Source organism: Rhinolophus sinicus, linkage group LG02 (genome assembly GCF_036562045.2).
Source record: "Rhinolophus sinicus isolate RSC01 linkage group LG02, ASM3656204v1, whole genome shotgun sequence".
Taxonomy (NCBI): Eukaryota; Metazoa; Chordata; class Mammalia; order Chiroptera; family Rhinolophidae; genus Rhinolophus; species Rhinolophus sinicus.
Genome location: NC_133752.1, coordinates 175,914,155 through 175,937,376, shown reverse-complemented (window position 1 = coordinate 175,937,376; position 23,222 = coordinate 175,914,155). Strand labels below are relative to the sequence as shown.

Sequence of the window (23,222 nt, the reverse complement as noted above, 5' to 3'; positions counted from 1 at the left end):
AAGCACATGAGTAATGTTTCTTGACCTGAATATCATATAATCTGAAAATTTATCTATCTACCAATTTCTCATTGGTGCTAGGATATTTATCTTAGCCTCAATATATCCATTCTAAGTCTCCACACAAAAGCTTTAAACTTAGACATGACACAAATCTAGGTTTGAATTAGATGACTAATGCTTTACCTAGTTTTTACCACTAGTTCTCTGCCAGAATGTTTTCAATTCATCTTCAGCCAAAGCCTGTCATCCATCCTGGCAACATACCCTTTCACCTCCTCCCACCTCGTGTCTTTGTTTTTCCAGTCCTTTGGCTGCCCTCCGGTTTCTTCCCTCACATACTTGTCCGACTGGTTCCTAGAAGCCTGGCAGATTTTTCTGATATAAATCTGGCTACTGATAATTAAAAGTCAGGAGTCCAAACACTCCTCTCTCAATGCAAATCTAAATGGATCTAATTATAAACTAAGAGAACAGTTCTATTTTTTTTCCCCCTGTAAAAACAAACCATGCATTGGCTTTTAAAGTAGAGAATAAAGAGCCGGTTGACAAATAACTGGATACAACAGAGGTTAGGAAAAGACGTAAGGTAAAAGTAGTTACTGGGCTATAACAACAGAAAAAGGATCAACTCTAGTTATTAATCCACAAGGCGTTCCCTAGCCCATTCTGTAAAGGTTAATGAGGGCAGTTATCTTTGTTCTGTGCACTGATGTGTAATCCAAGCTTCCAAAATAGTGAGCGGCACATAGTAGGTACTCTATAAATATTTGCTAAATGTTCAAAATCTAAGAGAATTAAAAACTGATAAATGACAAAGGCCACTGCCTTATCAAATGTTTAGTATTCCCAAAGACAGCCCCATTGTTCTACTCTCTTTATACCTCCGCCTTCTCCCTTGTTTTTGTCGTTCTAATTCTCGCTTTTACATACATATTTAAACCTAAGAAGACATAGCACACGAAATCCCTGAAATTACAGACTTAAACATGTTATTCAAAGCAAGTTATATCAGGTTGCTGCTTTTAGATGAATGTCAACTCTTAATGGGTTCACTGTTTCTGTGCAGCATTCTTTCCCGCCTTCTTGGAGTTGAGGTGAGAGATTAAACAATCTACATACTCCTTTTTCTCAATCTTTTTTTCCTGTTCTCTGCTTTCTTCGGCTTTATTTCCTTTCCCAGTTGATTCTTTCTCTGGGGTCGTAGCTCTGCTTTCTCCCTCTCTTCCTGTTGGTCCCTTTGATCCTTTTTTTCTATCCCTTATTCCCAAAAGCTCCAGAAAATACCTTCTTTTCCCCCCTTTTCACGTCACTTCCCTCCCTTCTCCCATATCCCTCTCCCTCTCTGTGAGAGGTGACTTCCCCACTAGAGGCCAGCACTTTCTCAGTTTCGTCGCTCCAACCGGCGAGCAGAACTCGGAGGAAAGAAGGGAAAAAAAGAGGAGAAAGAGGGAGAGAGGGGAAAAAACCCCGGGGCCCAGAGCGCAGAGGCCCGGGAGCGGCGTCGTCATGGCAACGGGCGCCGGCAGGAAACGAGGGACGCGCGGAGGGAGGGGGAGGAGGGCGCCAAGGGGAGGGGGAGGGCCGGGGGAGGGGTCCGGCTGCCCCGGAAGCACCTCCCCGCTAGCCCCCTCCTCCAGCCCGGCCCGCAGCCCCCAGCCTGCATCCCCCACCCTCTCGGCCCGGCAGGAAGTGACAGGCCTGGAGCGAGCCCCGGAGGCCTGGCAGAGCCGCGGCCGGGTCCCGCACCCGGAGCGGCGGGAGGGGCGGGGAGCCGCGGCCGCGCCGGGTGCCTCCCACCCCGCCCTCAGCGCCCCCGCCCCTCCGGGAAGGGGAGGAGGCGAGGGGAACCCGCCGCGGAGGCCGATTGAGCCCCCTGCCCAGCCCGGCGACCGGGAACCCCCGCACATGAGGTGGACGCCCCTCGGGATCACTTGGGTGCAGAGCCAGGCGCGAAGGTAACCCGGAGACCGCGGGCTGGGGAGGGCAGGACCTCTAGGGGCTTGGCTGCGCGGGGAGGTTTCTCCAGCCACCTCGGTGTGTGGAACGCCCCAGGTACCTCCCCCAGTTTCTTTCCCTGCCTACCTCTAGCGCTTCGCTCTGCGGTCCTTCGGCTCTGCCTGTCCGAGACTTCTTGCTATTCGTGTCGCTGTGCTTAATGCTGTCTGTCCGTTACTCTAGTTGCTTCTGACTGCTCATTTTCTCATTCATTTTCCCTCTCTGACTTTGGTTCTCCCATTGAAGCATGCTGTCTAGTTATCTCCCTGCTTTTATGGTCCGCTGAGTTCCTCAGCCTCCAATTACGTGACTTCTGTTTGTCTTCTGCCTGTCTTACCGCTATCAGTAAGCACATTTCCCTGCTCACTTGGGTTACTTCACTCCTGGTACCCCACTCTGTCTGCCCCCTTCCCCCGGTGTATTTGACTCCCTTTGGAATCTCATTTTCATAAAGGTTCTATATACAACAAGGACTCCTGGGCGTCTACTCTCTCTATACTCCAGATTACTTCCATTTCTTTGGCACAGTCTTCCCCGAACCACCCCCTTCTCCCGCCTCCCGCCCCCATGCCCCATCCTTTCTACAACACAGAGTTTTATGCTTAGGGAAATTGATTTCCTCCAACTCTTGGCTCAATAGGCCCAGTACCAGTTCCACTTCAATATCCTTTCCTAGCTCCCTTCCAGGGGTCTGTGCTCCTACCCACCCAACCCGTACACACCAAATACTACCTTTCAGGATGAGCGTGGTTTAGCTACTTAAGGGGACCTGCCTGGATCAGCTTCTCTTTCTTCCCATTTAATTCTGAAAACTTAATTCTGTGCCTCCTAAACTTTTTGTCTTCATTTTCTGTACTTAATTTTACAGTTTCAACACTGATCCCAAACAAATACATTTATGTGCCGGGGACCTACGAATCCTGGTTTTGATGACAATTTCCCTTGATTTTTTTTTTTTTTAACCTTGTCCTTTTCCATTTCTATATCCATTTCACAATCTGAAAAAAATATTATTAAGGCTTGCATTTTGGGGGCGATGAGGGGGTAATATAACTTATTATCATTTTCACCTATGAATGTAGGAATTAATGTCCGCTCTAGCTAGTAAAGGGGGTCTCATGTCTCTGAGTCCAGTGAACTAAGTCCAGTGATCTATACAACTATGCGTGCTGCCTCTAATCCTTACCCACTTTTTTTCTTCACATGCTGATAATGAGGATTCATGGGTCTGTATCTGTTTAGTGCTTTGATATTTTGGCAAAAGATGTGGGGCCAAGATAGACTAGAGTTGAAGCTGATATGATTTCTCCTGTGTACTTGGGTTATATCCATGTTTGCAGTGACGTTTGCTATTCTTAAGTGAAACTGAAGAGATGGGCAGTTCTTGGGGGATAATGATGCGATCAGATGATACTGGAAATGGAATAACAAGAAATGTCCCCAACTCTATATCTAACACCAAGTGGTTTGATTTTATTTACTTTGCTTGTTTTGGATGCAATCATTAAGATAAATCTACCATAATAAAACTGTTGACAGCCTCTAGCAGAAATTCTGGTTTGATGTTTACCTTCCTAAATAGTGTTTTGCTGACCTAAGATTTCTAGTGGCCCCATGCCTCAAAAGTACAAAATATAGTGTTAGGTTTAACAAAAGAGAAAAAAAAAAAAGAATGAACAAAAAAACACACCCTTATTGTCATTTAGTGCTGGTTTAGAGGTACCTGTCTTCTTGCTCCTTCTCTCCTATTTCATTGTTTGGTTCTTACCAATGTTTTCATAGGTCTTTTTGCAAATTTTAGTGTAGACTCCAGAGGGTAAATTGTGACCACTTTACTGGACTAAAAAATTGAATCTTACTTTCTTGAAGATTTTCATTGCTGTATATTTAATGTCTAATACTTGGGAGTCATTTGTTAAAATATATTCAGCTGTGAAGTGATCTTTGCAGATGGGGAAACTGAGGTATAAGAAGGGAAATTGACATGCCTGATGTGTTATTATTAATAGCCTGAGCTGGAACCAGGCAGCTATTTGGGCTATAGGCCAGCTCTTCTACCTCCTCGTTTTGTGACTTTCCATGGTGCATTTTACATATGTGTATCTTAGGATAGTGAGTACTCAAACTGAGCGACACTGCCTTAATCACAGATTTTTTTTCTGTTTTGAAGAAGCATGTGCTAGTGTAAAGACTTGATACTTACTAGGACAGCTTCTTTAACCTCAGAAAACCTAATAATGGAGATAGTATTATTTATCTTAAAGCACTGTGAGAGATAATGGAGGTGAAGAGCTTAGCTCAGTGAGAGGAGGCATCTAGTGGCTTCTTAGTAAATAGTACCAGTGGTTAAGACGGTACTGATAAGGATGTTGCAGATGCAGATATAAAGGAGGTAGCAATAAGTTTTAAACAGGAAGATTTAAAACTGTTTAAAAGTGTTATGGGAATGTAAGGTGGCCTTAGTATTATGAGGTACTGTCTTACATTCTCACCATTTTATATTTAATGACAGCTGTGAGGGAATATGTGAAAGTTGTTTAAGACACTGCATAGCTTCAGAAGATGGTATGGGGAAAAGTATATCACAGATTTGGTAGTTATAAAACCTGAGAAATTGTGATTTATGGAAGAAGATTCTTAGATAACTTGAATAGTGACATGAAATAACAGTTTGAGATCAGGTGTAAATTTTAATCCTGTGCTACTTCCCTCTAGGTCTTGAGTCAGAGCACCAACGTTGGGGACCCTGGACCACTATCATGGAGACTGAGAGTGAGCAGAACTCCAACTCCACCAATGGGAGTTCCAGCTCTGGGGGCAGCTCTCGGCCCCAGATAGCTCAAATGTCACTGTATGAACGGCAAGCAGTGCAGGTGAGGCTCAGCTCTGAGGGGCTGTGATCTGTGAGTACTGGCTAGGGGTAGGCAAGGATGCTGGAAGATAATCGCCCTTAGTTCCTTTCCAGAAAACTGGGGGAGTTGGATTAGGTGATGACTAAGGTCCTTTCTAGCTCTGAGAATCTTAGGAGTTTACAACAGTTTGAGCAAGCAAACAGAATGAGATTCAGTCTTTATAAATTGAGGGTTTTTTTTTTATACCATTCAGTTCATGTAGCTATATTCTAACCATTTCTCTTCATGGCTTGTCAGGTTTTTAATCGTTGGTTTTTTTTTTTTTGTTTTTTTTTTTAAATCACCCTGAGTAATGGAAGTATAAAGCTCTAAATTTAGAGTTTTATTTTTAGACAAATATAACTTCCATGTTTTTAATAAATATGCTTGAGAATGGGGTCTTAAAGTATTTTGGCTACTAGAATAACTGCACATCATAAGAATAGTACTAATCATTAAAGAATAAGAGTATAGTAATATCCTCAAGTTAACACTTGAAACTGAGTTACCAGTATCATTATAAATATCCATTAGGATTATACTGTAGATGCTTGAAAATGCCAGTTATTTGAAAATTTTACCTGAATCTTTCATAAGCCACTGTTTACTGAGATTTTCATTATTTTCAACCCCTTAGAGCTTTATCACCTCTGTTGTATCCCTAGAATACGGTATTTTATTTTCTTCTCTTCACATTAATGGACATCTCATTTATTTTCAACCTTTCTAGTCCCAATTCTTTTCCTTGCAGATTCCATTTTGGGAAATAAGCGTTTATGTGAGTTACACTGCTTTGCTTTATATACCCTGTTTCCCCAAAAATAAGACCTAGTCGGACAGTCAGCTCTAATGTGTCTTTTGCAGCAAAAATTAATATAAGACCCGCTCTTATAGTAAAATAAGACGGGGTCTTATATTAATTTTTGTTCCAAAAGACGCATCAGAGCTGATTGTCTGGCTAGGTCTTATGTTCGGGGAAACACGGTATAAGAATAGAGCTTAGCTATGCTCTCTTCTTATACTGTGTTTCCCCGAAAATTAATAAAAGACCATTATTCTAGGGATGCAACATTATCCCTAGAATAATGGTCTTTTATTTTCTTCTTCTCTCCACTTCAGTTAATTGCTTCTCCACTTTTTGAGGACTATGTGAACTTACTGGTTCTCATATAAACAAATTGGACAAATCAGAAGTTGATGATTTAGCTAGACTCCCATCTTCCTTTGTTTCTCTCCTTGCCATGTGTCCCTTTCACAGGATCACAGTGATTTGCGTAGTATAGAAGTTAGGAGTGATTCATTCCAAGTGGGTTGATCCTCTCCTTTTCCTCTTAGGCTCTGCAGGCACTGCAGCGTCAGCCCAACGCGGCTCAGTATTTCCACCAGTTCATGCTCCAGCAACAGCTCAGCAATGCCCAGTTGCATAGCCTGGCTGCAGTCCAGCAGGTGAGAGGTCAGCAGCCAGCTGGCCCAAGAGGGAAGGGATAGGTGCTACAGGTGGGTGGGGGCATACTGCATTGTCCACTAAGCCAGGCTGGACACATTCTTCTCTGCCTCCTGTCCTCCTGTAGGATCTTAGCTTCTGGGATTGCAGTAAGAATTGTGGGAGAACTTCCTTTTAGAGGTCAGGTGCTGCACTGTGTAACATGGTATCCACATGTTACACTCGACATTTAAGCTATCGAGTGCTTAAAATATGGCCATTCCAAATTGAGGTGTGCAGTAAGATTTTAGATTTCAAAGACTTAGTAAGAAAAAAGGGAAAATATCTCAGTAGTTTGTTTATGTTAGTTACATGTTGAAATGAGGGATACATTTGCTTAAATAAAATAAATTATTAAAACGTACTTCTGTATTTTTTCCCTTTTAAAAAATGTACATATTCGAAAATTATACATGTGGCTTCCATTATATTTGTATTGGACAGCTCTGGGTTAGACTTATCAGTGATGTGACCTGAGCAAAGGTTCTTCCACTTCAAAGAAAGTGGGAGGAGGAGGACAAGTTGCCTGCCTGCCTGGCCCGGGAGGGTTATCTGGGAGGTGCTGGGTTAGCATATGTGGTAAGGTGAGATTATTGCCTAGTGAATATACTTTTCCTTGCTCTATAATAGAGCCTCTCGGTTCTTACTGGGAATGTGTATTACGTTTTGCACCTCTGATTTATTGCTGGAAGATTCAGATCCTTTTCCTTCATCGTCTCCGCTCTTTCTTACTTCTTTTCTTCTCTGACAGGCCACAATTGCTGCCAGTCGGCAGGCTAGCTCCCCAAACAGCAGCACCGCGCAGCAGCAGACTGCCACCACTCAGGCCTCAGTGAGTACTGCTTCGCCCTGCTGAGAGGTTTCTCTCTCTGCGTCTGTGTCTCTGTGCTCAACGTTGTGCAGCTGATCTCAGTGTGTTTATTGAGCCGCCATCAACGGTATTAACTGCTCTTACACAGAGAATGTTAGTAAAAGGAAAGGTAACCAGCTTGGATCTATAGAGAAGTCTTAGTGAGGAGGTCTAAGAAAGGAGGAAGAAAATCTTGGGAAGAAGAGGAGATAATAAAGAAAAGGGACTAATCTCTGGACCTTTCAATGAGAAGTAAAATCTGTTCCATTTCGTTCCTTTGCCTTCTCAGCTGTTACACTAGTGATTAGGGACTGGTTTTTTTACTTTGGTGATACCCCCCAGTAGCCAGGATGACAGTTATGGATAGAAAGATATTATTCATTTCCCCCTGACTCTGTGAAAAGTGGGATATTCTGTTCTGACCGTGTGACTCTGAATATGTCAGTCATTTACATTTCCTTTTACGTCTCCCAAAGCCTTAGTCCTGGTTCCTTTCTATACCACACAGATCAATCTGGCCACCACGTCGGCCGCCCAGCTCATCAGCCGATCCCAGAGTGTGAGCTCTCCCAGTGCTACCACTTTGACCCAATCTGTGCTACTGGGGAATACCACCTCCCCACCCCTCAACCAGTCCCAGGCCCAGATGTATCTACGGGTAAGCCACAGACACAACGGCCATTGTCCCAGGGGCGTAATTGTTCTGACTCCTGGCTAGGACTTGAGTGAAAACTATTTTATTTAACCACAGTTACCCAGCTGTTTTAAGAAATGCTGGTCTACTTCCTGTACCTTACTTACCTCTAGAAGTACCACTCAGTATTCACAGGTAGCCTGCAAGTTGCATTGAGATACTAAGTTAGAAGATGTTCACCTTAACATTTGACTAAATTAGCGTCAGTTAGTCTAATCTTTAAACCTATGGCTCAAGTACACAAATTCTAAGTGTTATCTCTTAGCCTGTCTATACTGTGCATAAATACTTGTCCTAAAATCCTCACTGTCTCAGCTTCTTTGATGTTTGACTCTTTGTTATCAATCTATAGTTTTATACATATTCTAGGTTTTCTTCTGGATGATTCTTCACTTATGGAGAATAAGGGTCTCCTGGGTTGGTGTGGAAAGGGGCAGGGCTTAGCTGTTTCGTATCTTCTGTTTATTTTGTCTTGTGGTCCTTCCCTTCCATTTCTTCTGTCTTCTTTTCCTCTTGTTCTCTTTCCTTTGCTCTTCTTCCTCCTCTCCTTGCCAGCCACAGCTGGGAAACCTATTGCAGGTAAACCGGACCCTGGGCCGGAATGTGCCTCTAGCCTCCCAACTGATCCTGATGCCTAACGGCGCAGTGGCTGCAGTCCAGCAGGAGGTGCCCTCTGCTCAGTCTCCCGGAGTTCATGCAGATGCAGATCAGGTCAGTGGCAACCATTGACCTGCGGATGGGCACTGGGGAGGATGAAGGGAATGACCATAGAGTAAGGCCACCCTTCTACTCCATTACCTCTTTTCAGAATGCTTATTTTTTTAAAATTTTTTATTTTTTTGCCCTTTTCTTAATTTCTATAGAACTTGGATCCCTTACAACTTTTGAGTTGAATTAGGAAGGGAAGTAGATTTGACTGAAAACAGCCCTTTGCATTTGGGAAGCCTTATTGTTAACAAGGGCAGATTTCCTTACCATTCTTTTAGCCCTCCATGGCTCAGTTTATTCAGGAAGTCTTCATTCTCCTTGCAGTACTGTCTCTGGAAGATGGGGAATGGTTGAGGGAATTCTACTGTTATATAGATGGAGCTGACCTGGCTAAGTTGCTAGAAGAATGTTTGATTCCTTCTCTTTATGAGTTCCTGTAGCTCTCAACTTTGAGCAGTCTGTTTCTGTTCACTGTATTTCCAGTGAAATCTTCACAATTGCTTCCCATGCCTTATCCTCACAATATATATAAAAGTGTTAGTATATAGACACACACACACACACACACACACACACACACACACACACACACACACCTCCTGAATTTTTTATCTTCTTATGAATGGGATATAAACTGGGATCTCATAATACTTATTTTATTCTTTTAGCTTATCAGTTAGCAAATAAATATTGAGCTTTCTATTGATGTGCTCAGATGTATATTAGAAACTTTGGGGGATTGAAAATAAATATGAGTCAAGTCTTCATAAAAAAGAACTTAGAGAACAAAGAAGTACAAAAGTAAATGGCACTAACTTTGACACAATTTTAGACAAGAATTGGTTGCACTAGTTCTCTGATTTTTTGGGATACTTGAGCAAATTCTTGGAGGATGGGTATGATTTGATTTGGAGTAAGAAGAAAACTGGAGAGAGAACACTATGTGTAGAGGCATAATTTATATATGTGACTGTGAGTTGGGGGTGAGTGGATAAAGTGGAGACAACAGGCCTGATGGTGGAAAAGGTCATTGTTTGGGAAAAATCTGAAAGCCAAGTAACTTCATAGGTAGCAGGAGTCATTGCTGGCTACAGAACAGCAGATTAATAGGATAAGGCAAGTACTTTAGAAAGAATCACCTAGGAACATTGTCTGGAGACGAAAGAGAAATTAGGGAACTTACTAAGAAACTCTTGGGGTCATTTTAGTTACAAGGTAAGACCTTTGCTTTCGACTGTGGTAATAGTGGTAGGATCAGAGGATGAGGTTGAGGCTGCTTTCATATCCAGTTCTTTCATTTATCTGTCTGTTTGTTGAGCGTGAACATGTGGAGGGACAGAGTAGCGGTTGAAAATGTGAATCTGATATTTGGAACAGATACCAACTCTACAACTTACTGTGTGATCTAGGCAAATGATCTAATATCTTTCTGCCACAGTTTCTTCATATATAAAATACCTTTTATAAAATACCTACCTCAGGGTGTGTTGTGAGGATTAAATGAGTTGATATGTATGAGTGCTTGAATAGTAGCTGGACAAAATGAGTGTTTAAGAGTGTTAACTGTCATTATGATATACCAGACATTCCTTAACTTTGAATGCACAAGAAAGTTATAATCAGTAGACTCATGGAAATTACAAATCATTGAAGCATCAGACACTAAACAAATAATCACCTGAATGGTTTAATAATTGCTTCATTAGAAAGTATAGAGTGCTGTGAAAACATAGACAGGGACTCAATTTAGCCTTGGGATGGGGGTAGAAGGCCTCCCTGCGGAGGTGACAGTTGAACCTCAGCCTGTAGAAATTAGTCAGGTGAAGACATGGAAGGAGAGTAGTGATGGCAGGGGAATCTTACGTCCAGAGATCCGAGGAGGGAAGGAACTATATATGTGAGGAATTGAAAGAAGACCTGTGTTCCTGGAGTTTAGCAAAGGAAGATAGAGATGGTGCTGGAGAGGTAGGTGAAACCCCATCTTGCAGGATCTTGGGTGCTGTGTTCAGGATTTGGGCTTTATGTGAAGGGCGATGGGAAGCTATGGAAGGATTTCAATTTTAGTATATGTGCTGCCGAAGCGAGCACAATGGAAGGATTTCAAACATGGAATTGACATGGAGAGATTTGAGGGTTTTTCTTTCCCTTCTTAATTTTAAAGATTGTTGGCTCCTCTGTGGAGAATAAATGGAAATGGTGTGAGTGTGAACACAGGGAGAACAACACCATCATAACATTTTAGGGGAAAGACGGTGTTTGGATTAGGTGGTAGCAATGGAGATGGATAGAAATGAATAGATTTGAGAAAAACTTAGAAGGTCAGTGAAGAAGGAGAACAGAGTCAGTAGATGGGGAATTGAGGGAGATGCCAGAGATGAGATCTGATACAGCAGTGAGGTGGCTGGTAGTGATAATTATTAGATAAAGAATGTTGGAGAATTGGATTTAGGGTGAAGTTCACTTTTGGATATGCCAGCCATGCAGGAGGAGATATTAGATCAGCAGTTTTAATTTATGTGGTGCTCGAGCTCAGAGGAGAGCTCTCTGAGTTGGATATAAACATTCAAGAGTAGTAGGCATGTAGATAATTGAAGTCAAGGGAATGTTTGAAATTCCTTAGAGAGATGGTGGGGATTGAAAAGAGGAAAGCCTTTAAGATGGAGCCGTGAGGAGTAGGATGAACCCTTAGAAAATACAGCAGTTCAAGGTCAAGTAGGGAGTGATGGGCTGATGAAGGTGAGTAGGAAAGAGTGACAGAGAGGCAAGAGAGCAGAATAAAACAAGAATTGGCAAGGGTCCCCTGTCAAACGGTCCTCCATCAAACGCACTAAAGAGGGCAAGAAAGATGGAGTTACTGATGTGGATGGAGAGCTGTTCAGTGGAATCATGGGGGTGAGGAATGACTGGATAGTGGGAACAGATTAAGTGAATGGAAACAGTAAGAGTTTAGCAGTAACAGGAAAGGAGGATGAAATTGGGGGAGGGGAAGTGAGGTTCAGGGATGGTTTTTGGGAGGGAGGGAGCCAGTAGAGGAGAGGTTGAAGAGACAGGAGAGAGTTGATAACATAAGCTTCTTGAGAAGGAGGAAGGAGAGAAGGGAGGAGATAAGGGAGAAGTAAGTGATGGGTGCTTATGCAGGTGAATGTGTGATTTGGTGGTGGAAGTGATGGAGTATTACGCTCATAAAGGTTTCATTGTCTGCAGGGATGAGTGACGGGAAAGAGGACATGGTTCTGAGGTACAGGGAGACTAGGAAGTTTTAAGTAGCCATTATGGAAAGGAAGCTGAGTAGAAAAAAACTGTATAATTGCCAGATAATATTAAATGCTCCAACCCCTAATCCTAATGATTCTTGTAAATCTTTCTCAAAAGCTATCACTTCTTTACCGCTGTTGCTTGAATTCAGGTTCTTTTTATTTTTAACTTGAATTACTGTACTACTTTTCTCACTGGTCTCTTGAACCTTATCTGCTTCTAATCCTATTCCACATTACTATCAGAATAAGTGTTTCTTAATATGAAAATATATGTTGTTACTAACATTATTTTTAATTGTATCTCTGCTATACAGAATTTGCTAAATCACAATCCTTGGCTCATGATACTCTCATCAATGGTCCATTTATAGCCCACTTTTATTCATTTACTCAGTAAGTTTCAATAATATAATAAGCAGTCCCAGGTCCATCTACTGCCTGCCCCTACTCATGGTAAGAACATTCTGATTCCTTCCTTGATAATCAGAGAGGGTACCTTGGTATCATTTTTTATAGAGTTTTATTGCATTTACATATAATAAAGTACTTTTTATTATGGAAAAATTTAAACATATAAAAAAGAAAAAAATGAATCTCTGTGCACTTACTATCTAGCTTCAGTATTTATCAACACATGGCCAGTCTATCCAGGCCCTTCCCTCCACTTGTGGATTATTTAGAAGCAAATTCCAGACACCACATCATTATTTGTATATGTGTGTGTGTGTGTCTGTGTGTGTGTAAAATATATATTATATATGTATTATGTAATATATGGTGTGATCAAACCATATGGTGACTATTTAAATAAACAAATTTATTATAGTAAAAGACACATTGCCATTAATTCCCCTCAAAATACTCCCCCTCGCTTCTAACACTTATCCCATCGTTCTTGCCACTTTCTGAAGCAGTTCTGGAAGTCCTCTTTCGTGAGTGTCTTTAGTTGCGCTGTTGTGGCTGCCTCAATGTCCTGAATCATTTTGACGTTGGGGAAGAAACAGTGTGTGACACGGAACGGTATGATGGAGGACGATTTACGGCACACTTTAAAACACACCTCTCAATCGTAGCTCACACCCAACTGACTACGTCAAACAAGTTGAAACTTGTCACACACTGTTACCAAGGTTTGACGTGCAGTTCCTGTATTGAAAATCCCTGCCTTTCCATTGGATGGCACTCAGCTGCAGCATTCACTGTATTTTTCAATCACGATGGAAAGGTTCTGTGTCACACATTGCTTCTGTTATATGGCAATTTCTGTCAAATACAAACATTACGGTGTGTCCTCAAGCACCTTATTCACCGAATCTGGCACAATGACTTCTAGCTCTTCCCCAAAGTCAAAATGACTGTGAAAGGTAAATGTTTTGAATCAATTTAGGACATTGAGGCAGCCACGACAGCACAACTAAAGAAACTCACGAAAGAGGACATCCAAAACTTTAGAAAGTGGCAAGAATGATGGGATAAGTGTGTTCAAAACAAGGGGGAGTATTCAGAGATGGATTAATGGCAATGTGTCTTTTACTGTAACACATTTTTTTAAACATTCACTGTATTTTTGATCACATCTTATATAATATATAAAAATATATATTTTGTTTTTATATTTATAAGGTACTTGTGCTGTATGTAATCTGGGAATGCTTTCTTAATAGCCTATTGTCAAGATCCATCTATATTGTTGCATGTCATTGTATTTTATTTTTGATTTCTGTGTAATATTCCATTTTATGAATATACTATAGTTCATTCATCTTGTCTTCTGATAATGGCCATTTGGGTTGTTCCCAGGCTTTTGTTACTATGAATAGTGCTGCTGTGAACATTCCTATACATGCCTCCAGTTATACATAGCAAGAGTTTCTTTTGTGGAATTCCTGAATTAGAGGGTGTGCAAATGTCCATCCAACTTAGGATATGATGCCAAAGTGGTTGTACTGATTACATTTCCATCAGCAGTGATTAAAAGAATAGTTTCAACTGTAGATTTGATCATGTTTATTCTGATTAATATTTTTAATATTCAATTATGTGCTCATTCTTTCTCTCTGTTCAGATTTTGGAGTACTTACTATGTGTCAGGTGCTGTGCTAGGTGCTGGGAATTTAACAATGAAGAAGACAGATACACTCTCTGTTTCCAAACTGAAGTTCAGACTCTCCTTATTTTAAAACACCAGGTTCTTCATGATCTGGCACCTTTCTACCTCCCTAGCTTCAGCTTACCTTCCTAGTTTCATTTCTTACCACTCCCTCTAACTCACCCCAAACATAATGAAATACTTATAATTTCCAAAAATGCTATTTTTTTATTAACTCAGTGGTCTTGCAAATGTTACCTGTGTCTTTAAACCCTTCCCTTCACTATTACCTACTGGGCCTCAGGCCAAACATCACCTGTTTTAGGAAGTCTTCCCTAATCTCCTTAGTCTGTAATCTTCTTCCTCTGTGCTCCCATGGCACTTTGTGCATATCTGTGTGTACTATAATACTGTTATTGGTGATTTTCTTGTCTTTCTTCCCTAGTAGAACATACTCATCAAGAGTGGGAATGTCTTTCATCCCTGCATTCCCAGTATCCAATGTAGTACCTGAGGCTTAGTAGGTATTTGGTAGATGTTGAGCGAATGAATGGAGAGTAAAGGGAAAATCTGAGACATTTTGAAGGAATAAATGACCAAACTTAATGATAGATTTGATAGTGAATGAAGGAGACTGAAAATTAAAATTTGATTTAAGAGTTCTTCCCTGGAAGGTCTTTAATGTACCGGGGGTGCCAAAAAAATGTATACAAGTGGACACTTTGGTCAACGTTGCTCAAGCCGTAATCAGAAGTGCCTGGACGCTGATAGTAACCACTTTGAGCACCTCTTGTAATTGCAGAAGTCAAACGTGACTTGTATTCATCTTTTGTTAGTGGCATATATTGAGTATTAAACTTTTAATAGTTTTTTCCTTTCTTAAAATGTGTATCCATTTTTTGGGTGCCCTCCGTATATAATTGTAAAGGTGATGGTATGACTTGAGGTGGGTTGTGGAATATCTGTAGCTGTCTTCACTGCTTCTGAATTGGTCACGGAAATCTTTGACCTTACTGCCTCTTATTCCCCTTTTCTCAATCTGCCTTTTTCTTCTCATCTTTCAGGTGCAGAACTTGGCTGTGAGGAACCAACAGGCCTCAGCCCAAGGACCTCAAATGCAAGGCTCTACTCAGAAGGCCATTCCTCCTGGAGCCTCCCCTGTCTCTAGCCTCTCCCAGGCCTCTAGCCAGGCCCTCGCTGTGGCTCAGGCTTCCTCTGGGGCCTCAGGCCAGTCCCTCAACCTTAGTCAAGCTGGTGGAGGCAGTGGGAATAGCATCCCAGGGTCCATGGGTCCAGGTGGAAGTGGCCAGGCACCTGGGGGCTTGGGTCAGTTGCCTTCCTCAGGAATGGGTGGTGGTGGGAGCTGTCCCAGGAAGGGCACAGGAGTGGTGCAGCCCTTGCCTGCAGCCCAAACAGTGACTGTGAGTCAGGGCAGCCAGACAGAAGCAGAAAGTGCGGCAGCCAAGAAGGCAGAAGCAGATGGGACTGGTCAGCAGAACGTGGGCATGAACCTGACACGGACAGCTACACCTGCTCCCAGCCAGACCCTGATTAGCTCAGGTAAGTGGTCACTTCTCATAATGTCATTATTCTTTCTGAACTTGTTTGAAACCTTCAGAGTATATTTCTTTGCCTTTTTTCCTTTTCTCTTTGTCCTGAAGTAGTGAAAGAGTCACATCAGCCTTGATCCCATTAGTGCAGGGAGACAGGAGGACAGATAACAGATCTTGTCTCTTTCCACCAGGCAGCAATCACTGTACAAGTTGCCTTGTCTTTCTTCGGTCCTGAGTTCTTCAGATTACTCACACTACCCATTCATTCACCCAGTTCTTATTGGATCGCCCACGGTGTTCTGGGAGGTGGTAGGGATACGTCTTTGCAAACAGATTCCCTGTCCTCATGGAGCTTACAGTCTAGCGTGAGGGATGAATTCTGTCCTCACTGTGTGTTTAGTGGTGGCTAGGTGGCACAGAGTAGAGCAGAGATGGTTTAAGTGCCTTAGAGCACTAAGACTAGCAAATAGAGCCATGGTTTAATACAGTCAACTTGTGTCAACCTGTGTCAGTAAGGATAAAAAAGAATAAGTACTATCATAACCCCAAATAGTTTATACTTGCTTTCAGTCTGTGGTTAGATACAATTGGATGTGTGTACCTTACTTAGCAATGTTTATTTTTGCCTTCCTTGTTTCTAACACATTAGTTGTTGCTGCCTTTGGATAATGCACTCACGAAAAGTAAGAGTGAATTATCAGTTATATTGCTCATAACTTAGTATTTACTTACTATAGCACTTCTGTTTCTGAAGTGCTTTCATATCACCTATGTATTCTGGCCAGTATGGAGGGGGGAGATGGTCAGCTCTGGTTTACAGCAGAGGAAACTGGGTAAAGTCAGAGACTGTAGCTGCTGACTCCTGAGGCTTCTTGTTGGTAGGGACCTAAACTGACGAATCTTAAAAACCATGACATTCATGGGAAGATGTCGGTATTTTTACCTTTGTGGACATTTATTCTTTCAGTGAATGACTGTTAAGTGTTTCTATTGTGCTGGGCTGGGTTCTAGGGATGTAAACATGAATAAAACATGGACTCAGCCTTGAGGAACTCAGAGTCCAATCATAGAGAGGATTGGCCAGCTCACTTTGCTGAGTGCAAAAGTAACAGGATATAAGTATAGCAAGGAAAAGAAAAGTTAGATAAATGTAAGAAATTACTGGGGATTGTTAAATGATTGAGTGAGGGAGTTCTTTCCTTGAGATCTTTAAGACGAGAGACAGTTGGTAGTGTCTCGTAGAGGAGAGTACAAGTGCGGTGATCTCTCAGGTCCTTCCAGGTTAGATTTCCATTCACTGTGTGATTCCAAAACTAGATACACCTTGGCAAGCTGATTTTACCTTTAATTGATAATGATGATGATTTTCTGCTCTTCCTCTCTGTTCTGTCTGGACTGGTTCCTGCAGCCACCTACACACAGATCCAGCCCCACTCCCTGATCCAGCAGCAGCAGCAGATCCACCTCCAGCAGAAGCAGGTGGTCATCCAGCAGCAGATTGCCATCCACCACCAGCAGCAGTTCCAGCACCGTCAGTCTCAGCTGCTCCACACAGCCACACACCTCCAGCTGGCCCAGCAGCAGCAGCAGCAGCAACAGCAGCAGCAACAGCAGCAGCAGCAGCAGCAACAGCAACAGCAGCAGCAGCAGCAGCAGCAGCAGGCCACAGCTCTCTCTGTCCCTCAGCCACCACAGGTCCCACCTACTCAGCAGGTCCCACCTTCCCAGTCCCAGCAGCAAGCGCAAACCCTGGTTGTTCAGCCCATGCTTCAGTCTTCACCCTTGTCCCTCCCACCCGACCCCACTCCCAAGCCACCTATTCCCATCCAGTCCAAACCACCTTTAGCACCGATCAAGCCTCCACAGTTAGGGGCTGCTAAGATGTCAGCTACCCAGCAACCACCACCCCATATCCCTGTGCAAGTTGTGGGCACCCGACAGCCAGGCACAGCCCAGGCACAGGCTTTGGGGTTGGCACAGCTGGCAGCTGCTGTGCCTACTTCCCGGGGGATGCCAGGTACAATGCAGCCTGGTCAGGCCCATTTGGCCTCCTCGCCACCTTCATCCCAGGCTCCTGGTACGCTGCCCGAGTGCTCTCCCACATTGGCCTCTGGGATGACCCTTGCTCCGGTGCAGGGGACGGCACATGTGGTAAAGGGTGGGGCTACCACCTCCTCACCTGTTGTAGCCCAGGTCCCTGCTGCCTTCTACATGCAATCTGTGCACCTGCCGGTGAGTGATGTCTGATGGTTTTGAGGGCACTGTCACTCTTGAGGGTGAACTTGGGGCTGAGTAGAAATAGAGCTTAACTTAGTAGGGGATTGAAGAGTTGAGAAGGTATTTATTGGCTCCTTTTGTAAGAGAGAGATGTTAATGTGTATGACGCCTGAACTTCATACTCCTAAATCTGCTCCTGAAGTCATTCTGGGTTTTTCGAACTGTACTAAGTTACATCAAGGTTGCTTTAACTACCTATGCAATCATTAAAATAACAACAGTTCTTGGTTGGGCCATAATGAATCCAGGGTCTCAAGGTCTAGGTCAGGACTAAGTAATGTTGCAGTTTTCTTTTGTCCTGATGTGGAAGTTACGCTTCTTGGGAATGACTAGGAGTTTTCATGTACTGTGGGAAGTACACAAAATTGGGGAATCTGGAACTAAGAAAATTTTCTCTGCAATATGGGGGTATTTTGGTTCTTTATTATCCTTCACTCACAAATCTTGATTTCTTTCCTATTCTTCACTTTATAGGGCAAAGCCCAGACGTTGGGCGTCAAACGCAAGGCTGAGTGTGAGGAGGAGAGAGATGACGTCTCCACAGTGGGTTCAGTGCTTCCTGCCAAGGCTTCTCCAGTAGCAGAGAGCCCAAAGGCCGTGGAGGAGAAGAGCAATCTTGGAGGTGAGAGACTGACTTCTGCAGTACTGTTGGAGTGCAGAGATTAGAGAAATGTTCTCAGTGAGTGAGCTAAAACATAAATCTGCTTCAGTAGCATATAGGTCTGAACTTGGTGGACAAATGAGTAGATTCAAAAAAGAGGGAATGCAGGGTGAGTGATCAAAGGTGGATATGTATTATTGTGGAAGATCAGGCTGACTTGGCTAATAGATGGGTCAATTATTCCGTATCTGTTCCTGAATTTGTGTTTGTTTTCCAGAGAAAGCTGATCCAGTGACCAATGTGAATGCTAATACCCCAAGTAGTGAACTAGTATCCTTGGCTCCTGCCCCGTCAGCACCGCCTCCTACACTAGCCATGGTGTCCAGACAGATGGGTGATTCAAAACCCCCACAGGCCATTGTGAAGCCCCAGATTCTCACCCACATCATTGAAGGCTTCGTTATCCAGGAAGGAGCAGAACCTTTCCCGGTGAGGGCAGGCCATAAGGTGGGATTTTCAAGTGGGGACTTGGTCTGACTGTTGTCTCCACTAAAATCAAAAGGCTCAGAACTATTTAATTATTAGAGAATGGTTCAATTCTGCTGTTTGTTTGGTGAGTTGTAAAGAAAGAAAAGGACTAGAAAATGAAAATGTTGGGAAGAGGAGAAAAGGAAGAAAGTGACTTGAAGCTGTAATGTTTAGTTAGACAAACTGGGTTTTATAATGAAGAAAATTGTGGTAGAGAAGTTAATGGACTTTTCTAGGTGCCATGAGTTGTAGCTATCTTGACTCCTAGTGCATTCCCTCAACTTAGGAAGAAAAAGGACAAAACAGGGAGCCAGGGTAGGAAGCTGTTCTCCAATGGCTTATCTGAAAAAAGCCAGTTAGAGACTCTTGACTGCCATATCAACAGTGATTCTCTCTGAACCAAGCTTGGCCATTAACTCAGAGATCCAGGCAAAGACATGATGGTGAGAAATGCTGGGGAAATCTGTAGAGAAGCAGACAGGAATTAGGCTAACTTAACTGTAAACTTTTTCTGGGACAGGTGGGTTGTTCTCAGTTACTAAAAGACTCCGAGAAGCCACTGCAGACTGGCCTCCCGACAGGGCTGAATGAGAATCAGTCAGGTGGCCCCTTGGGAGGGGACAGCCCATCTGGTGGTAAGTATTTATTTGGAGACCCATCTGGGGAAGGAGGCTCGTGGAGTTGTGTTTGAGAACTCTGTAGAATAGTAATTTTCTATTTAAAGTAGGAATTATATGATGTCCATCCAGAGACAAAAACCATAGCATGTATCAGAATATGTATTCAAACAAAAGGAATTCCATAGGATTGGAGGGAATTTTATCAAGCTAAAGTAACCTGTATAATTATTTACTATGAGGATATATTTTTCAAAAGATGATCTAAAATAGGATTTAAAAAAAAATTTCCAGTTCTCCTTATTCTAGATTTTATAATCAATATTAAAGACTCTTACTTATATTTCCCCCTCCTCCTTTCAGAAACTTTGTGGGAGAGGGGTATCTTTGTAAGCGTTAGTAATTAGTTCTCTCCTGTTCAGAAATGCAGTCTTGTCTGAAATCTGAGAGTATGAATTAAGCTAAAATTCGTCATCAAAATGGAAATAGTCTGGCTTAAGATGAGGAAGACTGATGTTCTTGAGGGACATGCCTTTATGGTTTTGGAATTTGAATTCTCAGTTACGTGGTGTAGGTCTTTGGGGACAAATCCTGAGAGTAATTGAGTGCAGCGTGTGGCCTAATGATGGCTTGAGTGGCAGCAGAAACTGATGGTGGCTGTCATGTGATGCTGTGTTTTTCAGAGCTAGACAAGAAGGCAAACCTCCTGAAGTGCGAGTACTGTGGGAAGTATGCCCCTGCAGAGCAGTTCCGTGGCTCCAAGAGGTTCTGCTCCATGACTTGTGCTAAGAGGTACTGCAGGCACTCCCTCCTCACCGTCAGCAGCGATTCCTCCATCTGATGTCACATCCCTTCCCTAGGATCATCTCACAGCTAATATTTCATATCTCCTCCTTTTGCTCTCATTGTCTTCTCCAAATCAGCACTTAAAATACCAATTCACCTTTAGCACAGGGTAGCAAGGCAGTCTTCTGTAGCACCTTTGACATCCTATATGTGTCCAACCTATAGGTATAATGTGAGCTGTAGCCACCAGTTCCGGCTGAAGAGAAAAAAAATGAAAGAGTTCCAAGAAGCCAGCTATGCTCGTGTTCGTCGGCGTGGGCCCCGTCGCAGCTCCTCTGATATCGCCCGCGCCAAGATCCAGGGCAAGCGCCATCGGGTGAGCTGGCATCGTAGCACCGCCTGCCTTTAAAATGGGCCTACAGAGTATGAGGCCAGAACTCTGGTTTCACATGAATTGCATTACTGTAAATTCCAAGATCCTGACCTGTTTTGTCTCCTCTCACCTGATTACTGGTTCATGTATCCATTAATCCTTCTACTATATTTGAGTAGAGAGCATCTAGGGCAATCGTTGGTAGAAGGGGAAAATCAAGAAAGAGATACTTTATACTTGAAAGGCACTTGAGAGTAGACCGGTGACTTCGGGCATTTGCAAATGGAGTACAAATAATTCAGGCATTTGCAAAGGAAGTACAAATTCTTTTACCTGTGGTTAAGGTCAGTTTTTCCTCTATGCCCAATATTTAACCCAAACTCAGGGTGGTTGGGGAGGGGAGAGGAAACTTAATTACCTGTTTTTTGGTTTTCTTTATAGGGTCAAGAGGACTCTAGCCGGGGTTCAGATAATTCCAGTTATGATGAAGCACTCTCTCCAACATCTCCTGGGCCTTTATCAGTGAGAGCTGGGCATGGAGAACGAGACCTGGGGAACCCCAATACAGCTCCGCCCACACCCGAATTACATGGCATCAACCCTGTGTTCCTGTCCAGTAATCCTAGCCGTTGGAGTGTAGAGGAGGTGTATGAGTTTATCGCCTCTCTACAAGGTATTGAGGGTTTATCCAACCAACCCAGGTCACCTATGTGCTTAGTTTTCCTTAGGTCACCCCACATGGGCCTTGGTAACGGAACATGACTGACTTTTAAGCAAGTAGGGGCTTGAGTATGGTACAATGAACGCTCTACTCTTGGTATTTATTCAAGTTACTTGCCTATAGCCTGGTTTTCTAATTTCCTTTAGGGTTGACTGTCCTCTGCTATGTCAGCAATTTCAGTGTTTGATTTTCATCTCGTATGATTCAACGATATTTCTTACCAATAATTTTTAGATAAAGTATATTTTTTATGTGTGATTGTGATACCCACTATGGATCAAATATTTTTCAATGGATAAGGGGATTAGAAAGTCAGGGGCCATTGTTGTCCTATGCTCTACAAAGCAGGATTATTTATAAACAATTCTTGACAAAGGGATGGTTTTCTCCAGAAAAGAAAATCACCATACACTTGGTATTTGTCTGAATTCTGTGCCCTTAAACAAGTGTCACAAGGAGTTTTAACTCTTCTTGCAAGTGTAAAAGAAAACTTATGTATCTTTGCTCTCACCCTTTTTCCCAAGCTATTCAAATGAGTTATTTCTGTGGTTGAACGACTTGGTTGTTCTTCCTTTATCCTGGCACGCTCTTTTAAAACAGCCAGTTGCTCTGATTTCCTTTTGCTTCCCAAACTTGCCATCTCAGACCTTTATATTATTGAATCTGGGACGTGTACTTTGGGATTAACTACTCCTAGGTCTGTTTTTTTCATCTTTAGCTTTCCCCTTTCCTCTGGTGCTATCATGTACTTGCTCATATTCCTTCCATTTCCTTCTAGGCTGCCAAGAGATTGCGGAGGAGTTCCGTTCCCAGGAGATTGATGGACAGGCCCTTTTGTTACTTAAAGAGGAACATCTTATGAGTGCCATGAACATCAAGCTGGGCCCTGCCCTCAAGATCTGCGCCAAGATAAATGTCCTCAAGGAGACCTAAGGTGGCCCTCTTGCACAAAGCAGCCTAAGGCAGACATTCCCCACTGTCCAGGTTGTAACCTGGTACCAGCAGACTTTACAGGGAATAAAGAACTGTTCCAATTATGTAAATCTGTGGAGGGCATTTCTGAGACAGGGAAGGAAGGTGTGTGAATTGGTTGCTGGTGCTACATGGCAGAGCTTTGACATTTTCTCTGGGTTCTACTTTATTTTTTAAAATCTTTACAATTCTCACCTCCCCAGTCCAACCTTTATAAAAGAGGATGTCTAGAGAACTAGGAATGCTAGCCTTATCCTGGAGTGGAGTGGAGCCAGGGTCTCAGTTCTCTAAGAGGAGAAATATGCATTATAAGGCAAGGAAATGGGTGAAACGTAGTTGTGCCTCCCCAGTGAGAGAGGTAGGGTTCTTCTAGCTTGTGTGACACAAGTAGCAAAATCTGGTACTTCCTCTGGATTATCTGACTGTAGCTGTGGACCAGTTTTTTTGTTGTCAGTCACTCCCATACCATTGAACATTTTTCCTGCATCCATGGCAGGTTCACCAGCCAGTGTAGAGACTTGGTTGGCATCATTCTGACTTGCTGCAGGGACTAAAAGTGTTTGGCACACATGTGGCTGTTGTCATTCTTTCTGCATCCCCTGCTCCCTTCCAATCCATCTGTTGTCTTCTACCCTTCCCTTTCAATTCCAACTCTGCTCTGTCCTATAGCTTTATAAACCAGGAGTGCATGGGGCTGAGGTCAGGAGTATAAATAACCTGCCTTAGGTGCTATTCCTTATACAACAAAAATATTAAATATTTTTTTCCTCCTCAGTAAAAGGATAAAAATTGGTCTCGGTTGTCGCTTACTCCAATCCAGTGTC

General features: G+C 42.9%; 1 protein-coding gene across 10 annotated transcripts; it reads left to right on the top strand.

The window, feature by feature from the left end:
- Positions 1-1,798: 1,798 nt before the first annotated feature.
- PHC1 (polyhomeotic homolog 1) lies at positions 1,799-23,191 on the top strand. Of its 10 annotated transcripts, none has more exons than XM_074326053.1 (15): positions 1,799-1,958; positions 4,714-4,871; positions 6,225-6,335; positions 7,124-7,204; positions 7,731-7,880; positions 8,496-8,627; positions 15,035-15,530; positions 16,932-17,755; positions 18,275-18,422; positions 18,679-18,890; positions 19,450-19,564; positions 20,230-20,338; positions 20,558-20,708; positions 21,147-21,378; positions 22,205-23,191. In XM_074326053.1, the coding sequence occupies exons 2-15, from the start codon at positions 4,758-4,760 to the stop codon at positions 22,357-22,359; spliced, it is 3,030 nt and encodes a 1,009-aa protein (XP_074182154.1). In that variant the 5' UTR covers positions 1,799-1,958; positions 4,714-4,757; the 3' UTR covers positions 22,360-23,191. The 10 variants fall into 10 exon arrangements, with proteins under 10 accessions (XP_074182154.1, XP_019569055.2, XP_074182153.1 ...); XM_019713496.2 differs by having other exon boundaries at positions 1,821-1,958; positions 8,472-8,627; XM_074326052.1 differs by having other exon boundaries at positions 1,821-1,958; positions 8,472-8,627; positions 18,679-18,908; positions 22,205-22,463.
- The last annotated feature ends 31 nt before the right edge of the window (positions 23,192-23,222 follow it).

Coding starts and splice junctions, on each gene's coding strand:
- PHC1 (XM_074326050.1), top strand. Junction 17,756..18,274: donor TGCAATCTGTGCACCTGCCG/GTGAGTGATGTC, acceptor TTCACTTTATAG/GGCAAAGCCCAGACGTTGGG. Junction 20,709..21,146: donor TCCAGGGCAAGCGCCATCGG/GTGAGCTGGCAT, acceptor TTTTCTTTATAG/GGTCAAGAGGACTCTAGCCG.